This window comes from Athene noctua, chromosome 5, assembly GCF_965140245.1.
Source record: "Athene noctua chromosome 5, bAthNoc1.hap1.1, whole genome shotgun sequence".
Taxonomy (NCBI): Eukaryota; Metazoa; Chordata; class Aves; order Strigiformes; family Strigidae; genus Athene; species Athene noctua.
Genome location: NC_134041.1, coordinates 44,386,162 through 44,404,600, shown reverse-complemented (window position 1 = coordinate 44,404,600; position 18,439 = coordinate 44,386,162). Strand labels below are relative to the sequence as shown.

Sequence of the window (18,439 nt, the reverse complement as noted above, 5' to 3'; positions counted from 1 at the left end):
AATAAATTGAAAGCATATACTTTTTCTAACAAATGATGTTTAAAAACAGGTAAGAAATCAGCCAAAGAAACTTATGGCTCTGCATCTGTATTAGTAAAAGCTTCTCTAACTTGCTTTCCTGAAATGTTCAACGGCAATCATGATTTCAGTTTGTAACAAAAAGAACCAAGTATGGCAAATATTCTACAAGTAAGAATCAAGGGGTTTAAGCCCACTTGATTGCTTCTGCGTGTCCCTGGCATGGCCAGCTATCAACACCAACTGCTTTTGCTGCCCAGTGCATCAGGCTTATCTTACTAACATCCCCCTTCTCTTTGGTAGAATGTCAGCAAGATGTAAGCAGCACAGCAAGTGCAGCGGAGGCAAAGCAGCAAAGGGTTACAAAAGTAATAGTAAATTTACATCCTGCATACGCATCGATGGCCTGATCCTGCAGTTTTCATGCAGGCAAAACTGCAGGATGTAGTTCACATTCTGTGCTAATCATGTGGATGATGGAAATGGACACAACCACAATCACTGACTTAGCACTGTGGTTAAACAATGGTATCATTTAAATACAAATGTATTTAAAAGAAGTATAGAAAATAGGTTTTATTTTGCTACTGATTATTTTAATGAATGAGGTCTGTAGTCGTATTTACACCTGAAAATGGCTGACCACAGAATAAGACTGAAGTCTTTGGGATGAAATAATTCTTTGGAGATATAAGTACAGCTTTCCACTCACAACAACGGGACCTCTTGCACGTGTGTGTGAGAACAGAATATGGCACTTGTTTATATTTTTGGAGATCTGACTTCCTTAATTAAAAAACAAAGAATATAGTCATTAAAATGGTGCTCTGCAATCAAATCTGAAAAACCCCAAAGGTAGCTCTCTCAACTGCTATGCTGATTGTCATTTACTTGATTGAATATTGAGCAAGAGAAAATTAAAGTCTCTCTGAAAAGATAACAATCTGAAATTGAATACTCTGAACAAAAAATAATTTGATAGCATTTTGCTCAATACCACTAACAAAGGACATATATACAACTTATTTATTAGCACAGAAGCACTAATAATCCATGGAATTTAATATGCCTCATACTGGCAGGCTGGTCTATATACTGGAAATAAATTTCGTCAACAAATTATGTTCAAAATCTATAGAAAAAAACCATTACATTTATACATCTTGCACTACCAGATGTGTTATGAAAGTTTTAAAAAAATATGTTTAAAGCCATTGAAATAGATTTTATGAGAAAAGGCATGCATAAACAACCCTTCTTCCACATATAATCCCCCCCCCAATCAAATAAAACCTTGCAGTTGAATGCAGAAAAAAACCGCTAAACACTACCATTTTTAAGGACTTCAAGACAACACCACGTATCACAACATGCTATTATACAAAAACCTACTGCATGTTTTGTAAAAACAAACAAAAAAAGACCAAAAAAATCCCAAGAATGTCCCTAAAATATTAAAGATAATCATCATCCTAAAGCCAGAAATGAATGTTACATGTAAAAGGGATGAATCAATGCAGTTGATTCATCTCTGCTTGTGCAAGTTGAAAGTAAAACACACCCACACAGAGTACTTTTGAATTCCCTCCCAGACACCACAGATCTCTGCCAATGGCAAAGACTCTGATCATACCTTTTTCAGCCTCAATTGCCTCTACAGTGGCTGTACAGAAGTGAGCAGATGCATGCAAAATGAATGAGAAAGATGAAGAGTGTAATATCGCATAGCAGAAAAGGCAATGATCAATTTAATATAGTATGCTACGCCAGCTTAGATTACAATTAGTTAAAATGATAATTAAGGATTTAAGGGGTTGTTTTTAAGTTTAAGTGAAACTTCTCCTAAATTTTAACTAATACAATTTATCAACTGAAAGTACATCAAAGCAACACTAATTAACTGATGTTATTAACTGCACATTTCTGTAAGTTTTTAGGGGTTTTGTTTTTTCTAAGACAGCAACAGGAAATTTCAACTGATGTTAAAAGCTGTGGTACGGTTTAAAAAAAATACTGAAAATCTATTTGAGGCTACTATTTCTAAATATTAAAATCGATTAGTAAACTTCATTACATTACCATGAAGGATGCTATAAAAATAACACTAGCAGTGTTCTAATAAATTATTTTTCTCTTTATATTTAGCTCCCTGAAGTTTACCTAGTACTTCAGTTTTTCACTGTGTTTTAAGCTAAGACAGGTATCTCTGAGAACTGAACCGTGAAATTTAAACCAAAAAAGGCAAATCTAGCAAGTCATATTTACAGTCTCGTAAATTGTTTAGTTGAATCAACAACAAGGTCTACAGCAGGAGGTTTGGATTTAACATAGTCTTGGTGGGTGAATTAATGTGAATATGAAAAAAATCTAGTTTACTAGTTGTTTTTCAGACTAAATAACCATGACATCTGCTGTAACTTCTTAGGTGTAAAATCTTTCCCAGTTGTTTTAGAAGTGAAAGTTTTAACATAAGGTACTTAGGATATCAAAATCGAAATAACTTTCTATTAGGGCAGACTTACTAAAGAAACCATTTTATAACTATGACCTAAGCTGTAGCTAAATTTCAAATAATGGTAACAACTTTTTACCTCCCCTACTATGTGCCATGCTCTAATACCATAATTTCAGAAATGGGAACCAAAAATAGCATACAGAGTGGCAAACCCACTTGCATAGAGCTTGATACATATTGTTAACAACAAAAACTGTAAGAGCGTATTGAGGCAAATGTTGAGGAAACTAGTCATATAAGAAAACATGGCATTAGATCAGAATAGAATTCTTTAAAGTGAATTAATTTTACTACTTCTCATTTCCTATCCAACAAACACCAGACAACACTTCAATTGCCAACACTATGCCCACACTATGTTGTTATGTATTAATTGCCTACATTACGCTTTAAACTCACTGTTGCATAAAATTGTAATTTTCACTGAGATACTCTAGAAAAATAAATAAAATTAGATACTTGCATTAAGTGCTGCTAAAATAATGTGGAATACGTGAGGGCAATGCAGCTCTAACTTTTACATATTGTAGATTCCATGGTACCAAAAAACCCCCAAAAATAAACATTTCCTGCATTTAAATCTACAGAGACAAGGGCAATCCCTGAATTAAATCAAAAAGCCACATGAATGAATGGTTATTTAAGTTTACATTAAGGGAAAGAAACTTTCTCAAATTGTAAAAATAAATTAGTTTAAGAATTATTTTAGAAAGTCACCAAATACATACTTACATACTATAATCAATTTGCCATACAAATACAAAACTATTTAAAAAAACAACCTCTTTCCACCATTTCCTGTTACCTGTGAAGTCTTTGTTTTCAATCTTTTCCTGAAAAGATCACGAATACTGATTTATCTCTGTAAATTATGTGGCTTGGTCATAAACACAAATTTCAAAATTCACTCCTAGTTCATTCTACTTGTAGTACTATTATTCCAAAAAGATCTTGGAATATACATCACAGTTAAGAAAAAGATCATTTTCAACTTGACATAAAAGAACAAACTGACTGGAAAATAGAAGCACTTAAATAAACCAGACTGTAAAGACTCAATTTGGAAAATAATTTTGTTGGATACTCTTTTGCAGGTACATCTAAATTAAAACTATATTATTTGTAAACCCTGATAAACCTCAAATAAATACTAAGAGATTTATTATATATTTTATAATGTAACAGATAATCCTGAAGTCTTTGCTCAGAAAATTCTCAATTTGAGTGCAAATTTAAACAGGGTTCAGTGGCATTTCCATCCTCATTTCCAGCTCTCCCTCTGCTTTACTTAGAGGACAGATCTGATACAAAATCCTTGCCAATTTTCAACATAAAACCAAAAACTATCTTACTGCCCCTCTGACTAATAGGAAGGGCAGCAGTGAAAGTATTTGGCTAGTACAACTGATTTCCATGGATGTACTTATTAGGCTTGTGTTTAGTATGTTGCTGAATAAGGCTTTAGGTGTTTGGGGTTTTTTAACAGATGATGACTCTATTTGGAAAATAATTTTGTTGGATTCAGTTCACAGAATAAGTCACTAGGAAATGCTACTTTAAAGAACAGTACTCAATATGGTCTTTAATCTTTCAGCTACTGTAATGCAAGCAACATAAATAATAAAAACCATAAATCTACATTTATAAAAAGTTTAGAAATACATAAAGGCCATGATTTCCCAAAGTCTGTTTTTATCCTAGTATATTAAAGCTACTGAAAAATAACCTATGATTTTTTTTTCCAAAAAAATATATCCATATATTTCTAGGGAAAAAAAAAAATCATATATTGACTTCTTCCATAGGATGTAGTTCTGCCCTTTTCCCCAAAATTATATTTTATAACTGACTTGTCTTTCTTTAACCCTTTCACTACAGTTAAGAATTTGTATTTCACCCTCAGACTGCTCTGTTTTACTGTAAGAATCTGTTCAAGCACTGCCCATAAAAGATAGCAGGTGTGGCTGAACAAATTCCTGAAACAGTAATGGTATGTGCTAAGACCTAATACTGAATATATTACTGACATTAAGAATTATAATAGGCATATATGCAAAAATTGCATATACATTGCCTTAATGGTGACTTTTATATATATATATATATATATATATATATATTTGCCCTGATAAAAAAATTTTAGCCCAGGTCTCTAGAGAATTGTAGATACACACTCTAATTTCTACAGCTTTCAAAGCTTCTTACAGATTTAATAGCAACCAGCACAGCTAGACCTTTTCCCAATATGCCATTGAAAACTGAGCACTCGTTAAGACTGAAACCTGGAAACCCATGACATATTGGCCAATTTTGTGAATTTTCAAGCAAATGAAGAATAAAAACTACTACAATTACTATTGTTATTTTCTCAAATCTAGACTAATTTAAATTATTGATAGTATACTGATCAACACAATACAATACACTTCAAAAGACAATTACCTGTAGTAAGAAATCCTACTATACTATCAGTGACCATATTTTTGCCAAGATTATGAATTCACTGATATTATGATGATTTAGAAGTGTGTCAATTAGTGGTTTTATTTTATTTTTGGTTTACTTCTAGTTTTGCAATTGAGCATAATAATTTGAAAAATACGTTTTAAAGACTGAAACAGTAAAGTTCTTATCAGTAAAAAGAAGCTACTGTAATTTAAGGAGAACTAACAGTTGGCATGAGTTAATTTGAACAATCAACATGACTAAAACAAATGAGGTATATTAATGTAGTGCACCAAGGAATATTGCCATCAAAAGTTCTAGTGTCAAGAGGAAAACCACACCCATAAAAATCCAAAACGCATTTTGCATACTTTCCAAATGTTCTCACATTTTCGGTAATGGTAGAAAGTCATATGTTTTATGCTAAAAAAATTTTCTAGTCAGTTTGATCCTCTCTGATATTTGTAATGCAACATGGATAAAAATTCGTTAAATGAGTGAGAGGAATGCAGTCTTATTTTTTAAGCATAATAAAGTATCTTATTAAACAATGAAAATTAAAACTGAACATATGCTTTTGGAATAGTTGGATGGATTAGGAAACATACACCATTTCTTGTTATAGACGTTCACAAAACAATCACATACATACACTGGACATATAAACTTACTTGTAGACATTATATGTCCACAGAAAAATGACTTAAAATATGACATTCATGTTTCAAAGCTATTAAAAACCAGCTTTGATAGTTTAATAGAAAATGTAGTGAAAGGTTTTAAAAAAACTACATAGAAAATTTTAAAAATCCAAATAAACAGCTTAAATCACAAAATGAGAAAAGCAGCTACTCTTGGAAAATAGATTATGTAAAAAGTGGTATTCATGTATCACAATCTTTCAATAGTTATAAAATACAGTGGTCCCACACAACAGTTTTATACTTTCTAGTAAAGCCTGAAGATGGCCAACAAAAAGTCTTTCAATAATTAAGAGTGCTGCTGATACAAAGTCCAGTTTCAGACTGGTATACTTTAGTTATCTACCATTGTGAACAGAAACGTGGACTTCATTCTTTTAATATATTCAGTATAATCTCATAGCATTCTCCCTAAACCTAGTTAATCATTCATGGTCTTTGTGAAAAATATGATCCAATGATTCAACAAACTAAAAAAAGAAGAAAAACCTTTTACAAAATATTCAATGAGCCAGATTACAGGTATATTTTGTATAGAGTTCTTTTTATTTTCATGCAAAAAATATATGCACACTTAATAACACCCTTTTATTTTGATTTATTTACAAGTTTTAAATTCAATCCCTTTATTCTTAACTGATTTTATAACAATTACTGAATATTTTTCAAGTACATTATTGTTCAAAATGCACTGACAATGTGCAGCAGCAAATGCAGCAAACCTCAAAAAACAAGGTGCTACAACATTGCTTCTACATCAAGAGACAGACAAGTGTCTGGGATAGTGGTTTAATTTTAACACTTATACAGACATACATCTATACCTAGAGAGAGACAGACAGATCTAAGAAAGCAGCTACATCTGCAGAGGAAGGAAACAGCATGTTACAAAGACAATTCAGGGAGGTCAATTATACATAGAACATTTGACAAACAACACAGAGAACAAACTTTGGCATTAATTACCAGGGTACAAAACGTAGCACATTTCAATCTACCAATGGAGTGTAATATGGAACTCTGCAGCCTGTAGCTGTTTGTTAATACTATTATCAACAAATATTTGACATTGTAAATGAAAATACTAACACATCTATAATAAAACCATTTTAATGGAAAGCAGACAAATAATGATGCAAAATTGCATTGCCATTTTTGTATTAGTAATGATCAAATGCCTCAATACCAGATCTATACGGTCACCCCCCTTCAGGCATATGCACCACCTGAAAAATTGTAAACTAAGGAAGCTCAAAGTCTGAAAAATGTGGCCTGACACCGCTGAACTCATTTGCTTTTAGTTTTATACCCTGGTTAAGTATCCATTTCACATTGCCTGATTAACACATAACACTATGCTTGTATCAGCCGCTAAGACAAGAACTGAAAAGCATAAGAAATTCCCTGCATGCATTATGTGTAGTGTTAGCAAAAGAGTGAGATGTGCCCCAGTCCATCTGAGGCACAGCAAGTTGCATAACATCATTACCACTTTGCAGGGTCTGTCGTCCTCCAGCCAACACTCCACTAGGTAACATTCCAGTGGGAGTCAAACCCTTGAGTGTCAGCACACTTTCACTCTCCTCCCTGGTGTGAGAAAAAACAGTAACAAACCCCTAAATAGCCACTCATGAAAACTTGAAATAAAGTAAAATAAGGGATGGGGAGAGGAAGAGCTTTTTTACTATGCTTTATGCATGTCAAGACTGAATGTGAATTCAAACAACTAGAAAGGGGAAAATATTACTATTTCATACCAGTCTTTCCTCTGCCTAGGACTTAGAAACACTGATTAGATTGCTTCTGAACCAAATTCTGAGCAATTATTCACATGCAGGCTCATTAGCTTTGAAATTAGCACTGAATGCCTCATGAGGTACTGAACATATCTCAGTGCCATAAAACAATCCACATTTTTGTTCAAAGTATCTGTGCTTCAGGAAACACCAACTTTAAAAAATTATCCCTATTTGAACAATTATGGTCTGTGAGAAATTATACATTTTGGGTAGATGTGATCATGAAATCTCTAGATATAGACAGGTACAAGAAAATGGTATTTTTTAAAAGCTGAAAACAAACAAACAAAAACCTGAAACAAAATCCCTCTAGTCGTCAACTTTCTGATATGCTAGAAATTATCCAAGCCAGTCCTGATCTTCTCCATTACACCACTGATTTCAATCTCTCTATTTTGTTATTGTCTTTCCAACACTCACAGTTAACGGCTGGACAAATAACTTGTAAACTAAAGACCACATTCTCTTAGTTTCTTGAAACACTTATCAAAAATAATTTTAAAATATTCTTTAACCAAAAATATCAACATCGATGGGGTGCATCAGTACGCCAAACAGGATTCTGATGCACAATGATCTCCCTGAAAAATATTTGGATTCATTACCCTGGAACAGAGATGTTTTCTTACTATACATAAGAAGGGTTTTAGGAATGTAGAAGTCACGCAAGTACCTGAGAACAGAGAAGACTCTTGCCATCTTGCCAATTGCACGAATTTTGTTTCTGATTATTTCTTTCCGTGCGGCAGCTGTACCTACTTTCAATGGAATAAGAGAGAGTCTCAAGCTCATGAGTATTTACAAGGTTACCATTTTAAAGTGCATTGAATTCAACACAATTCAGTACTCTTCACAGGAGGCCAGTACCCAAAGGGCGCAAAGAAGACCATCAAAACCACCATCATGTCTGTGTCCACAAAACACTCATAAAGTTTAGGATGTTCCCAGTGATTTCCTAAAGCTAGCAAGCATCTAAATTACCGCCACTAAGGTGTAGTAACTATCATAACTCATTTGCCTAAATTTTACACTTTAAATTCTTCACTGATATCTGCATGCTGCCCAATATAGGAGCCAAAGAGATATTAAAGCAACAAAAAATAAGTATTTGTTGCTAATTCTTACACAGCTGTCTGAGAGAAAGCAGTAGTTTGCTTGTTTTTATGTCAACTCCGCAAAATGCACCCCGAGAAAAAAAACAACAAAGTAAAATACCAAAGAAATGTGGTATTACCTCCCTTACCACCTAAGTCTATGTTTTGTATCATTTTAGATTTGCATCATTGGCAGAAATGGCAAATACCAAAGATCTGGAGTAAATAATTGCATATTCCACAGAGCAGAGAGATACCATTTGTGACAGATAAAAGTGAAGACAAAACTCTAAAAGGAGGTTTATGATTGGGAAGGACAGCCACCTTTGCTTGCCTTGGCATTATAAAAACAGAAGCTCCTTTCTCCAACACTAGGTGTTGCTGGCTCATTTCAACGTATAAAAGTCATCCTTCCTCTCATCCTCCTTTCCTTTTGCTGACTCCTCAATTCCACTAAAACCGTAAAGGCAGATGAGGAGGTATCAAAACTAAAATCCTTACTTCTCCTCAGTCATTGGAGAAGGAGAGTATTAATCACACCAAGATAAAGAGTAACTCAGTCATACTTTTAAGTTCAACCACAGGGGACCAAAAGTGAACAAACTCAGACAGCTGTGTTAGGTATTCCGTATCTTCCATACATAATTGTTCATTAACCCTGGGAGAAAGGTACTCATGAAAAAGTTGCCAAACTAATTTGCAAGAAGGTAGAAGAGAGGATCACAGGAGTGGTCAGAGGAAAGCTGTATATCCACAAATCTGTCTACTCACATTCAAAAAAGGCAGCTGTGGAAGAAGCTTTTTTCATCCCTGCTCACTAGTATTTAGCTTCCACGTGAGAGTACACAGACTCTAGAACAAAAGTCACCCTTCTCAGACCACAGCTGCAAGAATGCAAGGCCTTCTGTTGTGCAAAAGTGGGTGGACTTCCCACCCTGAACACCAAACCAAACATAATTCAAGATAAGGCATACAAGGATAAACAACAACAACAAAATCACACAAGAAGGAAAACGTATAGTAGAGACAAAGAAAAAAGGGAGCAAGAGACAACTTTTGTATGAACACAATGAAAGAATCTCAGGGTATGACAAATATCTGCCAATCCATTTAAACAAAATGAAAAAGCCAGGAACTACTGAATAAAGCTTTTTTAGGCAAAGGAACAACTTTATGAACTGCAGACAACAAATTAAAAGAAAAACCAAAAAACTCCAGAAGGGTCTAGAAAAACTTTGAACAGGATAGACTGAAACATTCTATTTTTACTGAAAATAGTTCATTTTCAATTTTAACTTTTAATTTTTAAAGTTCTAGGAATTTTTACTTTCTATGTTTGAACACTATTAAATAACAGCTTGGGGATCTGGAATGAGAAGGAGACTTTCAGAGTTTCTGTAAAGGCTAGCGCTAAATGAGGGACCATCAATCTTTCCCTACATGTCCCTCAGTTTTCCTCCTACCTACACCTATTTGACAGCTACACTGATGCAGAGCTGTAACATGCAGGCTGAAAAGATTTCAAGCAGTGCCCGTATGTAACTCTGGAACAGTAAAAAGAGAAAGGTTGGTTTTGGGTAGTTTTGGGGTTTGTGGCTTGGTTTCTTTAACATTATCTTTCATTGCCCCAACCCTCCAGAAGCAACACAGCCAAGTCAAAAGGCCAAACATATTACTCCAGGCTGCAGCACTGCACTAATGTGGCCACTGAATCCTGGTTAGTTCAGAGAAGACAGTAAGGTGTTATCTGCTTGCAGAAGAATGTCTTGATTACACTCTAAATTAGAGGAGATACGACACTCTCCCATTTTCCATTCCCAATACCTACACAGGAAAAAAATTCTGAAACCCTTATACTATTATGCTCTGAAAAATTCACATCACCTCTGGAAACATCTCTATAATGTAATGCATTCCCAAGTACTAGAAATATTATCTGGAAGGGGCAAATTTATATAGAGAGCAAACATTATTAGGTAAGTAATGGTCAGAAGACTTTTTCTGCACTGAATCACCTACCCTGGGATTTCTGAAAAACAGGTGATAGACCACGAATTTAAGTTAGTTGGCTTCTTTTTACATTTCATAACTAGCCATTTTCAAAATTGCACATACAATCAAAAAGTACCTTTTTGACATCTCAGTTGAAGGAAACTAAAAGTACTATACAAATCAGGTTTTGGAACATTATATAAATACATTCCATGCACAACCTTAAAAAAAGCTCACAATAAAAATATTAAAGAGCAAGACAGACAACTGAACGTTCCCTACACATGCAGGACCAAAGATAAAAATTTAGAAATAGGTAAAAGAATGAAATTCTACAAAAAAAAGGAATGGAAGAAAGGAGGAAAAAAATTCATGCACAGAAAGACAGATGTCTTGGAATATGACTTCTGATAACAAAATACACAACCTTTATAAACATCCCATTAGAATGGGTAATAATAATAAAATGCTACATATGTCTCTCAACAGAAAAGTGTTTTCTGCATTTAATAGTAATACTGTCAGGTTCTATGAAGTCATATTTCAAACATTCCTACTCTGTCTGGTCTGTACCTTTTTTATTGCCATATATGAGTCGCTCTTCAGATGGAGAGTCCAGAAAAAAAGGAAGTGAACGATGGAGAAAAAGGTGAGAGTGAGACAAATAAAATAAAGATATTTAACTTGGCAGTGGTAATAAAGAAAGAATGGAGAAGAAATGTGAAAAAATAAAATGGAAAATAACAACACTTAAAAATGCATTCATCAAACAAGAAATGGAATTGTTGAGTATATTTTAAAATTTGACGATAAACAAGTGAAAGTTTGAAAGTCGACAGTTAAAAAAAAATCCATTCACACAGAAAGATAAAGCGTAGACAGTACCTAAGTGGCATTAAGAGATGCATCAAGCAAAGAAATTGTTAAAGGAGACAGAAGAATAAAATAATTCAAATTAGGAAACTGCAACTATTATACTAAAAACAGGGCATAGGCAATCAATTGATGAGTGCACTTATGCTGATCAGTGCAAATCCTAACGTCTCAGAATACCACCTCACCCTGCTCTCCAAATGCTTGATATAATTGGTTTACGCTCAATTTAGTAGGATTGCTGGAATTAAAAACATAAATTAACTGTTTCCAGGATCACATTTGAGACTATTTCTCATTTTTTGTATTTCTGGCAACAATCTAAATGGCAGCAAAGTTCAAGTGGCTCACAACCAATACATTTCAATCTAAAACACAGAGCTGCTTAGCACAAGACTATTCTGCTACTGAATTTGAACACAGTAGTTATCAAACATTAAGAATGGGGTCGTGTCTCTGATATCTTTATAAGTGACCCTCTAGTGTTCCTCAAAGGCCGCTGAAACTTTCCTTCCTCCTCCCCCATCATCAAACGATGCACCAAATCAGTTCTGTTACTGGATAAAATGAAGCAAGTCTGACAAACTTTTAGCTGTGACATTAAGCACTACTGTAAAAACACAACAAAACAAAGTGCGATATGCTAGGTCTTCATGTTAATGTTACTTCTTAATCATCATGCTACAAACATCTCCTTAACAATCTACTGTATGATAGTTTAAAAGAAAGTTATAATTCATTACATAAATACATATTATACAGTCTACATATAAAAGTTCTTCTTTAACTTTTATGCTTTAAACTCAGACACCAAGACTTAAACTTGTATTTCACACTTTACGTACAGTACTTTGCCATAGGAAATATTCTATCTGACTTTCAACCTACATCAACTCTTTATTGAAGAGAATAAACAAGAAATTGAAGATCTTATAATAAATTTATTTTGAATATTAGCAAAGTAAGTTTAGTATGTTACAAATTTAAAGTGCCAAGAAATTATGAGAATTTTCCACATAAAGTTTCAGTTTTATATAGAAATCAGATATGATATTTGCAAAGGATACCATTACTGCTTCTTGATTACAAACACAAAACCACAATTCCGTTCTCTGCCCCCCTCCAAGCGTCATTATCTAAAGAAAAATCTGAAGGCAATTTTCTACAAATTCCAGGTAACACTACACCAGTTTAACTATTGTTTCGCAAGTTATTACCATTAAAAGACTTGTATATCTTAAAGTAACCCCTACCGTCAAACTGATCTTCTCCTTCTGTCATCAGTTCATCATCAGAGCAAATGCTCAGAACATTCACCAACATTTCTGTTACTGTATAGGAAAAAATAAATCTTAATTAATTCCCTGTAGAATTTTAAATATTTCCATGAACACAAGATATAACTAGTCACCAGTAATGATAGTGAATGAACTTCTCAAATCACAGCCATTGCTCAGTAATCTGTTTTCAAAAATATGTGCTTTTCTTGATGTGCGTTGTCACAGAATTAAAAAAGCTCAGAAAAATAAGCAGCTAAAAATTATACCACCTAACAAAGAACACAGCAGAGCTTTCTCTCCTATCGTACAAGTTCTTTTAGATAAGAATTCTCTTCCTGCGTATTAGTATTTTTACATTAGAGTAAGTATTTGAACTTGATTTTATGCAAAACTTACTTAAATATGAAAAATTTTGACTGCTCAAATTTAGGCTTAAAATGAGAAAGCTGTTCCATTCCTGGCACCTGCAGGCATGTAGCAGAAGCACTGAAGCAGAAAAATGTTATGATATAAATACGGTACAAACTGCATGTCTTTTCAAACTCCCCTTAAAATTATTGACATAGTGGATAGACAAACTTGTCTCAAAAAGCTTGTATTTTCTTTCTCCAGGAATCTCCCCATTCTGTCACTCAATCTTTCCCACATATATCAGACTCCTTCTTAAAACAGTCTAACTTCTCCTCCCACTAAGTGTTCAGAATCCTATTCCAGAATTTCAGTCAGATGGTTAAAAACCCTGTAAATTGTTGTCTGCATTTATTCATACTAATTCATACAATCCCTGTTATCTGCTATGGTATTCTTCTCCGTTCTTGGAAAAGTTACTCTCTACTTTAATGAAAAAAAAACCCCAAATTATTCTTATTTTGACCTGTTCAGCACAGACCAGATAATATTGACACTGTATCCTTCATCAAAAGTGGAAACATGTATTTGCCCAAAGACAAAGGCCATGATTCCAGCAGTCTCAAACATACACCTGGGTCAATGAGCCACTTACTTAACAGCACTTGGGTGTCTCATTACAAACACTGTAACAAAAGCAAAATAAACGCTATTAACCCTTTGCTGCTGAAAATGCTATCTACTGCATCGTCAGGTAAGGGAGATACAAACAACAGTCTCCTTTCAAATGTCAAATCCCTCTGTTTAACAATGAAAAAAATTGTTGGGCAGGTTAACCACACTAAAACGTGTCCAAATTATTTGCATTTATCCTGCTCACTAAAGACAATATAAACAAATCTAGAATACTAAGCTTATATGACTGTAAATATGTCATTTCAAGAATACTTTTCAAAGAAATTTTAAGAGCTTTCCAGATCTCTTTCATAAAAAGAGCAGTTCCTGTGATGGAAGGATTTGAAACAGACCCACATAGCCTCTAACCTTATTGCTTTTTAACTGAAGACTACCTGAAGCCCCAGTGTCCTAGATTCACTTATCAACCCTAGAGGGGAAAAAAAGAAAAAAAAAAAAGAAAAAAAAAAAAGAGAAAAAAAAAAAAAGAAGAGGATCTGTGCTAAATTACCTTTTTTACAAGAAAAACTGTAACCGAAAAAAGTTATCTTTAATGAAGGTCACTCTGTTATAACTATATAGAAAAGTTGAAAATTTTACATGAACATCTCAACATAGTTTATACCTATAACAAGTTTAATAATGTATATACCTTAGCATTTTGTAGAATATAAACATTTTCATACTGACTTCAAATGCAGCTCAAAGATACTACTCAATAATGCAGGTATACACCCTCAATGGAAATAATAATTTCTGCGAACACCTCTGCTTTATTAGATGCAGTTTTAATTATCTCAAATGAAACAGGTGAAGAAAACAATCAAAACACTGAGAAAGAGTTGTATTTCAGTCTATCCTTTTTCAGAAATGGTGTTTTCACATGCCAAAAGAACCCTCCACATTAGTTTAACAACTTCACCAAATCTTCTACCTGATAAAGACAAATACAAATATCTATTTTCACAAAAATTATGCTATTAACCTCCCACTGGTAAATATATTTTTTAAAAAAATAGATCTTCCAACCACCAGTCTGAGAGAAATAGTAAAGATATTCACTGATGTGAAACTTTTGCCTACCTTTTTCTCCAACAAATGGCAAAGACCATGTGAAAACATCCATAAAATTTGGTAGCCAGTAAGGATGAGGAGAACAATTGAACTGACGAATATTCATCACATTGTTTTCATATTTTAATACAGCAGCTAAAATAAAATTCAGACATTTTAAAACTCATGTGTATCACAAATGTTAAATTACAGGTTTGTTTTAGCTCTATTTTATATTAAAGACAAAATAATCCCAGAGATACTCCATTCTCTTTCTTTCACAGTATCTACAGGACAGATTTCTAATAAACTCTGGATTTTTACTGCTCATGTTGCAGTTTGAAGTACTGTTACATGTCAATATAGTTTTGTACTATATCCTATTATAGTCCATAATGAACAAAGGTACTTAAAAGGTATAATTTCAGCAACTTTAACAAAAACCTAACTCAGAACTGCAGTATATCCAGATTCAGGTTTTAGTCTTCATATGTGTCTTCCAACATTGTAAGCCTGGCATAAAACCATAGAAATCTAGATCAGGGAGAAGGGAAACCACAGAGAAATAAAACAGAAAACCAGAAGCATTCTAAAGCTAAATAACTGTTGATGGCATTTTTCCATACTTACTCTTGCATTATGCTGGGAATAACTGATGTGAAAAAGGATTCTTAAAATGCAATATCCACACAGATAGTGAAAAAACCGTAAAAAGTCAGTTAAAGTTATTTTTATTCCTCCTCTACAATCAGCGCAAGTAACAACAGCTCATCTTTTCTTCTATACAGTTCATCACCCTACATAAGTCGTATGGGTTTAGGGGGGTGGTTCTTTGGAGGCGGGTGGGAGAAAATGCAACGTGTTTCATAGAAAAGAGGTCTTGGTTTCAAAGGAACACCATACTTGAATTTCAGCAGGCTTTATTTTTAATTATTTCTGTTGTTGAACTTTGTTCTCATCTATGAGTAACGTTAATTCACAGCTAAGCTCTTCTCTGTAATTCTGACTTGTAAATTTTCTCTACAATATTAAGCATGCTTCTCCTATGCAACTTTATCTTGAGCAGTGCATGGACAAAAAATAATTCCTTCTGCTTTACAACTCCCTAGTAACATTTCCAGTTGTGATCAGTATTTAGATCAGTACTTGCCCATTCCTGATTGCCCATTATGGCCCTGTACCACCACAATTAGCCCCTCAGATGCCCTTGATACACAACACAAACTACCTTATGCATAGGCAGCTGATTAATGCTTCCTCCCTTCCTTACTTAATTCACAAACTAAAGACAACCGGAGGAGTGAAAACACAGCACAGGAAAGCCTTGCCTGAGTGAAAAACACCTGGTAATACATTCTAAGTACTAAATAGCAACAACTTTACAAAGGAAATGTTTGCCCACACTTGTGCATCAAGGTGGAGCAGTCTTACAGGTCATCATTAATGTTCATACATGCTCTTCTTCATAACATAACTTTTATTAATGGAATTTTTTTGTCCTTTCATTTCTTAACTGGCAAAAAATTTTCGATATTAGATGACTCATCTAGTAAGACATTTTTATTTTATTATTGCATACAGTTACTAATAACAAGTTCTTACCTTTGTTATTGTAGACATCCAGGTAATTAGGTGCTGAAAAAATTGTTATTAATGATGGGAACCCTGTAGTTTGGCTTTTCCTGTACATTCTATAACTGCAAAACCAAACAGATTATTTTATTTTTAATAATTAATTTTTACAATTAATTTTTATTTTACACTGTGAATAATTTCTTGAAGGACAGAAAGTACTCACCCTGCATCTTGTGCTTCATGTGCTCTAATGATTGACAACAAATTATTATTTTGCAAAAATTCACAAACTGCTGGATAGCTGTGAAATGAAAAGAACTATGAGTAAAATAAATTATCTTAAAATATGCAGCAAGAGTCAGCATTAAAACATCAAATTGATCATAGGATACTCTCACCTATAAAAGTATGAGCATCCTCTGACTGTATTGTGACTGAAATGCTCTTGTGAATTTTCATTTCCAAAATCTTCTGAAGGATCAGACCACAGTAAGTCACACATTGGTCCAAAGGCTGGAGGCTCTTTGAATCTATCTAACTGTTTGAGAAAAGGCAAGAGCACAAAGATTCTTTGAATATTAAATCAGTAAGTTTTACCCATTTGTTAAACTACATATCCATCAATACCAAGCTTTTTTAGAATAAATCCCAACCATATCAAAGAGAAGTAGTTACTGTATATTTTTTTCCTCTCCTCCTCATGAAATAAGGCAGAGGCATGCCAAAAGAACCAAACCTGTTAAGAGCAATAAGATTTATTAGTTGCAAAAAGAAGGGAGATAAGTTCCAGACTGATGGATATGTGTAATACCAGGTCAAGTTACAAACAAGAAACAAAATGGTCCTTTTTCATGCACATGCCATATCTACCAATCTGGAGACACTGCCAGGAATTAGCAAGAGAAACAGTATAGAAAACAGGAATTATAAAAGAAAAGCATGAATAATTATATAACTAGAAGTGACTAAATATATCATCCAATTAAAAAAAATAACCCCAACTAGAAAAAAAAACAGAAACACCCCTCTCCATAATGGATATTTAACAATGTAATGAAGAGGTAATTAGCTTAGCCATCTTAGACTTCTTTCACACAGGCTTTATTTCTCAGCTATAGCCCTGGTGTAATGGGCCACAAGCATATTGGGAGATGTCTTTGTTTTCTTTTCTCTAGCTTCTTCTTTACACATTTCCACTTGGAAACACCTGCAACCTTCCTAGTAACCACAGTGAAAAGGGGCAGAGGTAAGGAGGACAGTGCATTTGTTAACGTAAAAGGAAAATACCCTGCTTAAGTAAATAACAGTCAGTCAATCTCTGATGTCCCAGAAATGAAATTAGATATCCCAAATTCAATGTAAAGTTTATTTGATCTTTATGTAGCTGGAGTTTGTTCACAAGATGATTTTATCCAAGAAATGTAGGAACAGTTCTTCGATGGACAGTGCATTTATCTCACTTTACCTCCCATACCAAAGAAGATGACTTTGATGGTACTAGAGAACACTTAACTCTTCATGACAGGTTCGATGGGAGGTTTGGTGAACACCTGGTGAATTTGAGTCTAACGGTCCATAGGAATCCATTCAAATATGGAACCAGCAGTAGTGCCAAGCTCTCTCATGCCCTGGAAAATCAGAGCTCCCGAGGCTGCCACCTGTAACATAAGTGGAGAGGTCCAGATCTTTACAAATTCCTGCCAGATAATGGCAAGGCAGGTATTAACTGAAATTGTTGTTGGAATTTATTCAGTATTAAAAATCCAGTGGTTTAACATTTCCCACACTGGATGATAAACCCGGTATGGAATATTTCTTCCAGATTGAAGAAGTCAGTCCATCAACTTCTGCAAGTACCTGAATTTCTGTAGATTAAACCATCAAGTTTCTAAACCTCCAGCGATAAATTTGGGTCCAGAAGCTAACAGAAGCACACACACAAGGAAGATTCAACTGTTCGTTGACTGATGTGTCCTGCAATACAGAAGGCTTAAAGTCTAGAAAGCATTTATAGAAATTTTCTTGAGTTATTCTTCAAGTATTTTCCTTATGACTCGGGCCAAATGGATAG

At 34.0% G+C, this 18,439-nt stretch overlaps 1 protein-coding gene across 8 annotated transcripts in view; it reads right to left on the bottom strand.

Moving 5' to 3' along the window:
- Window positions 1–18,439, bottom strand: part of PPP3CB (protein phosphatase 3 catalytic subunit beta) — a 46,576-nt gene that overhangs the window by 1,730 nt on the left and 26,407 nt on the right. Inside the window, exons 6-15 of one of the 8 annotated variants that reach the window (XM_074907276.1) lie at window positions 16,767–16,906; window positions 16,592–16,669; window positions 16,396–16,490; window positions 14,824–14,949; window positions 12,691–12,768; window positions 11,138–11,164; window positions 8,152–8,236; window positions 7,169–7,266; window positions 3,339–3,366; window positions 1,652–1,681 (exon numbers count right to left, since the gene is read on the bottom strand). In XM_074907276.1, the coding sequence (XP_074763377.1) occupies window positions 3,356–3,366; window positions 7,169–7,266; window positions 8,152–8,236; window positions 11,138–11,164; window positions 12,691–12,768; window positions 14,824–14,949; window positions 16,396–16,490; window positions 16,592–16,669; window positions 16,767–16,906 (738 nt within the window). In that variant the 3' untranslated portion in view covers window positions 1,652–1,681; window positions 3,339–3,355. The remainder of the gene's footprint in view (window positions 1–1,651; window positions 1,682–3,338; window positions 3,367–7,168; window positions 7,267–8,151; window positions 8,237–11,137; window positions 11,165–12,690; window positions 12,769–14,823; window positions 14,950–16,395; window positions 16,491–16,591; window positions 16,670–16,766; window positions 16,907–18,439) is intronic. The other 7 variants (XM_074907269.1, XM_074907270.1, XM_074907273.1 and 4 more) reach the window with 7 other exon arrangements.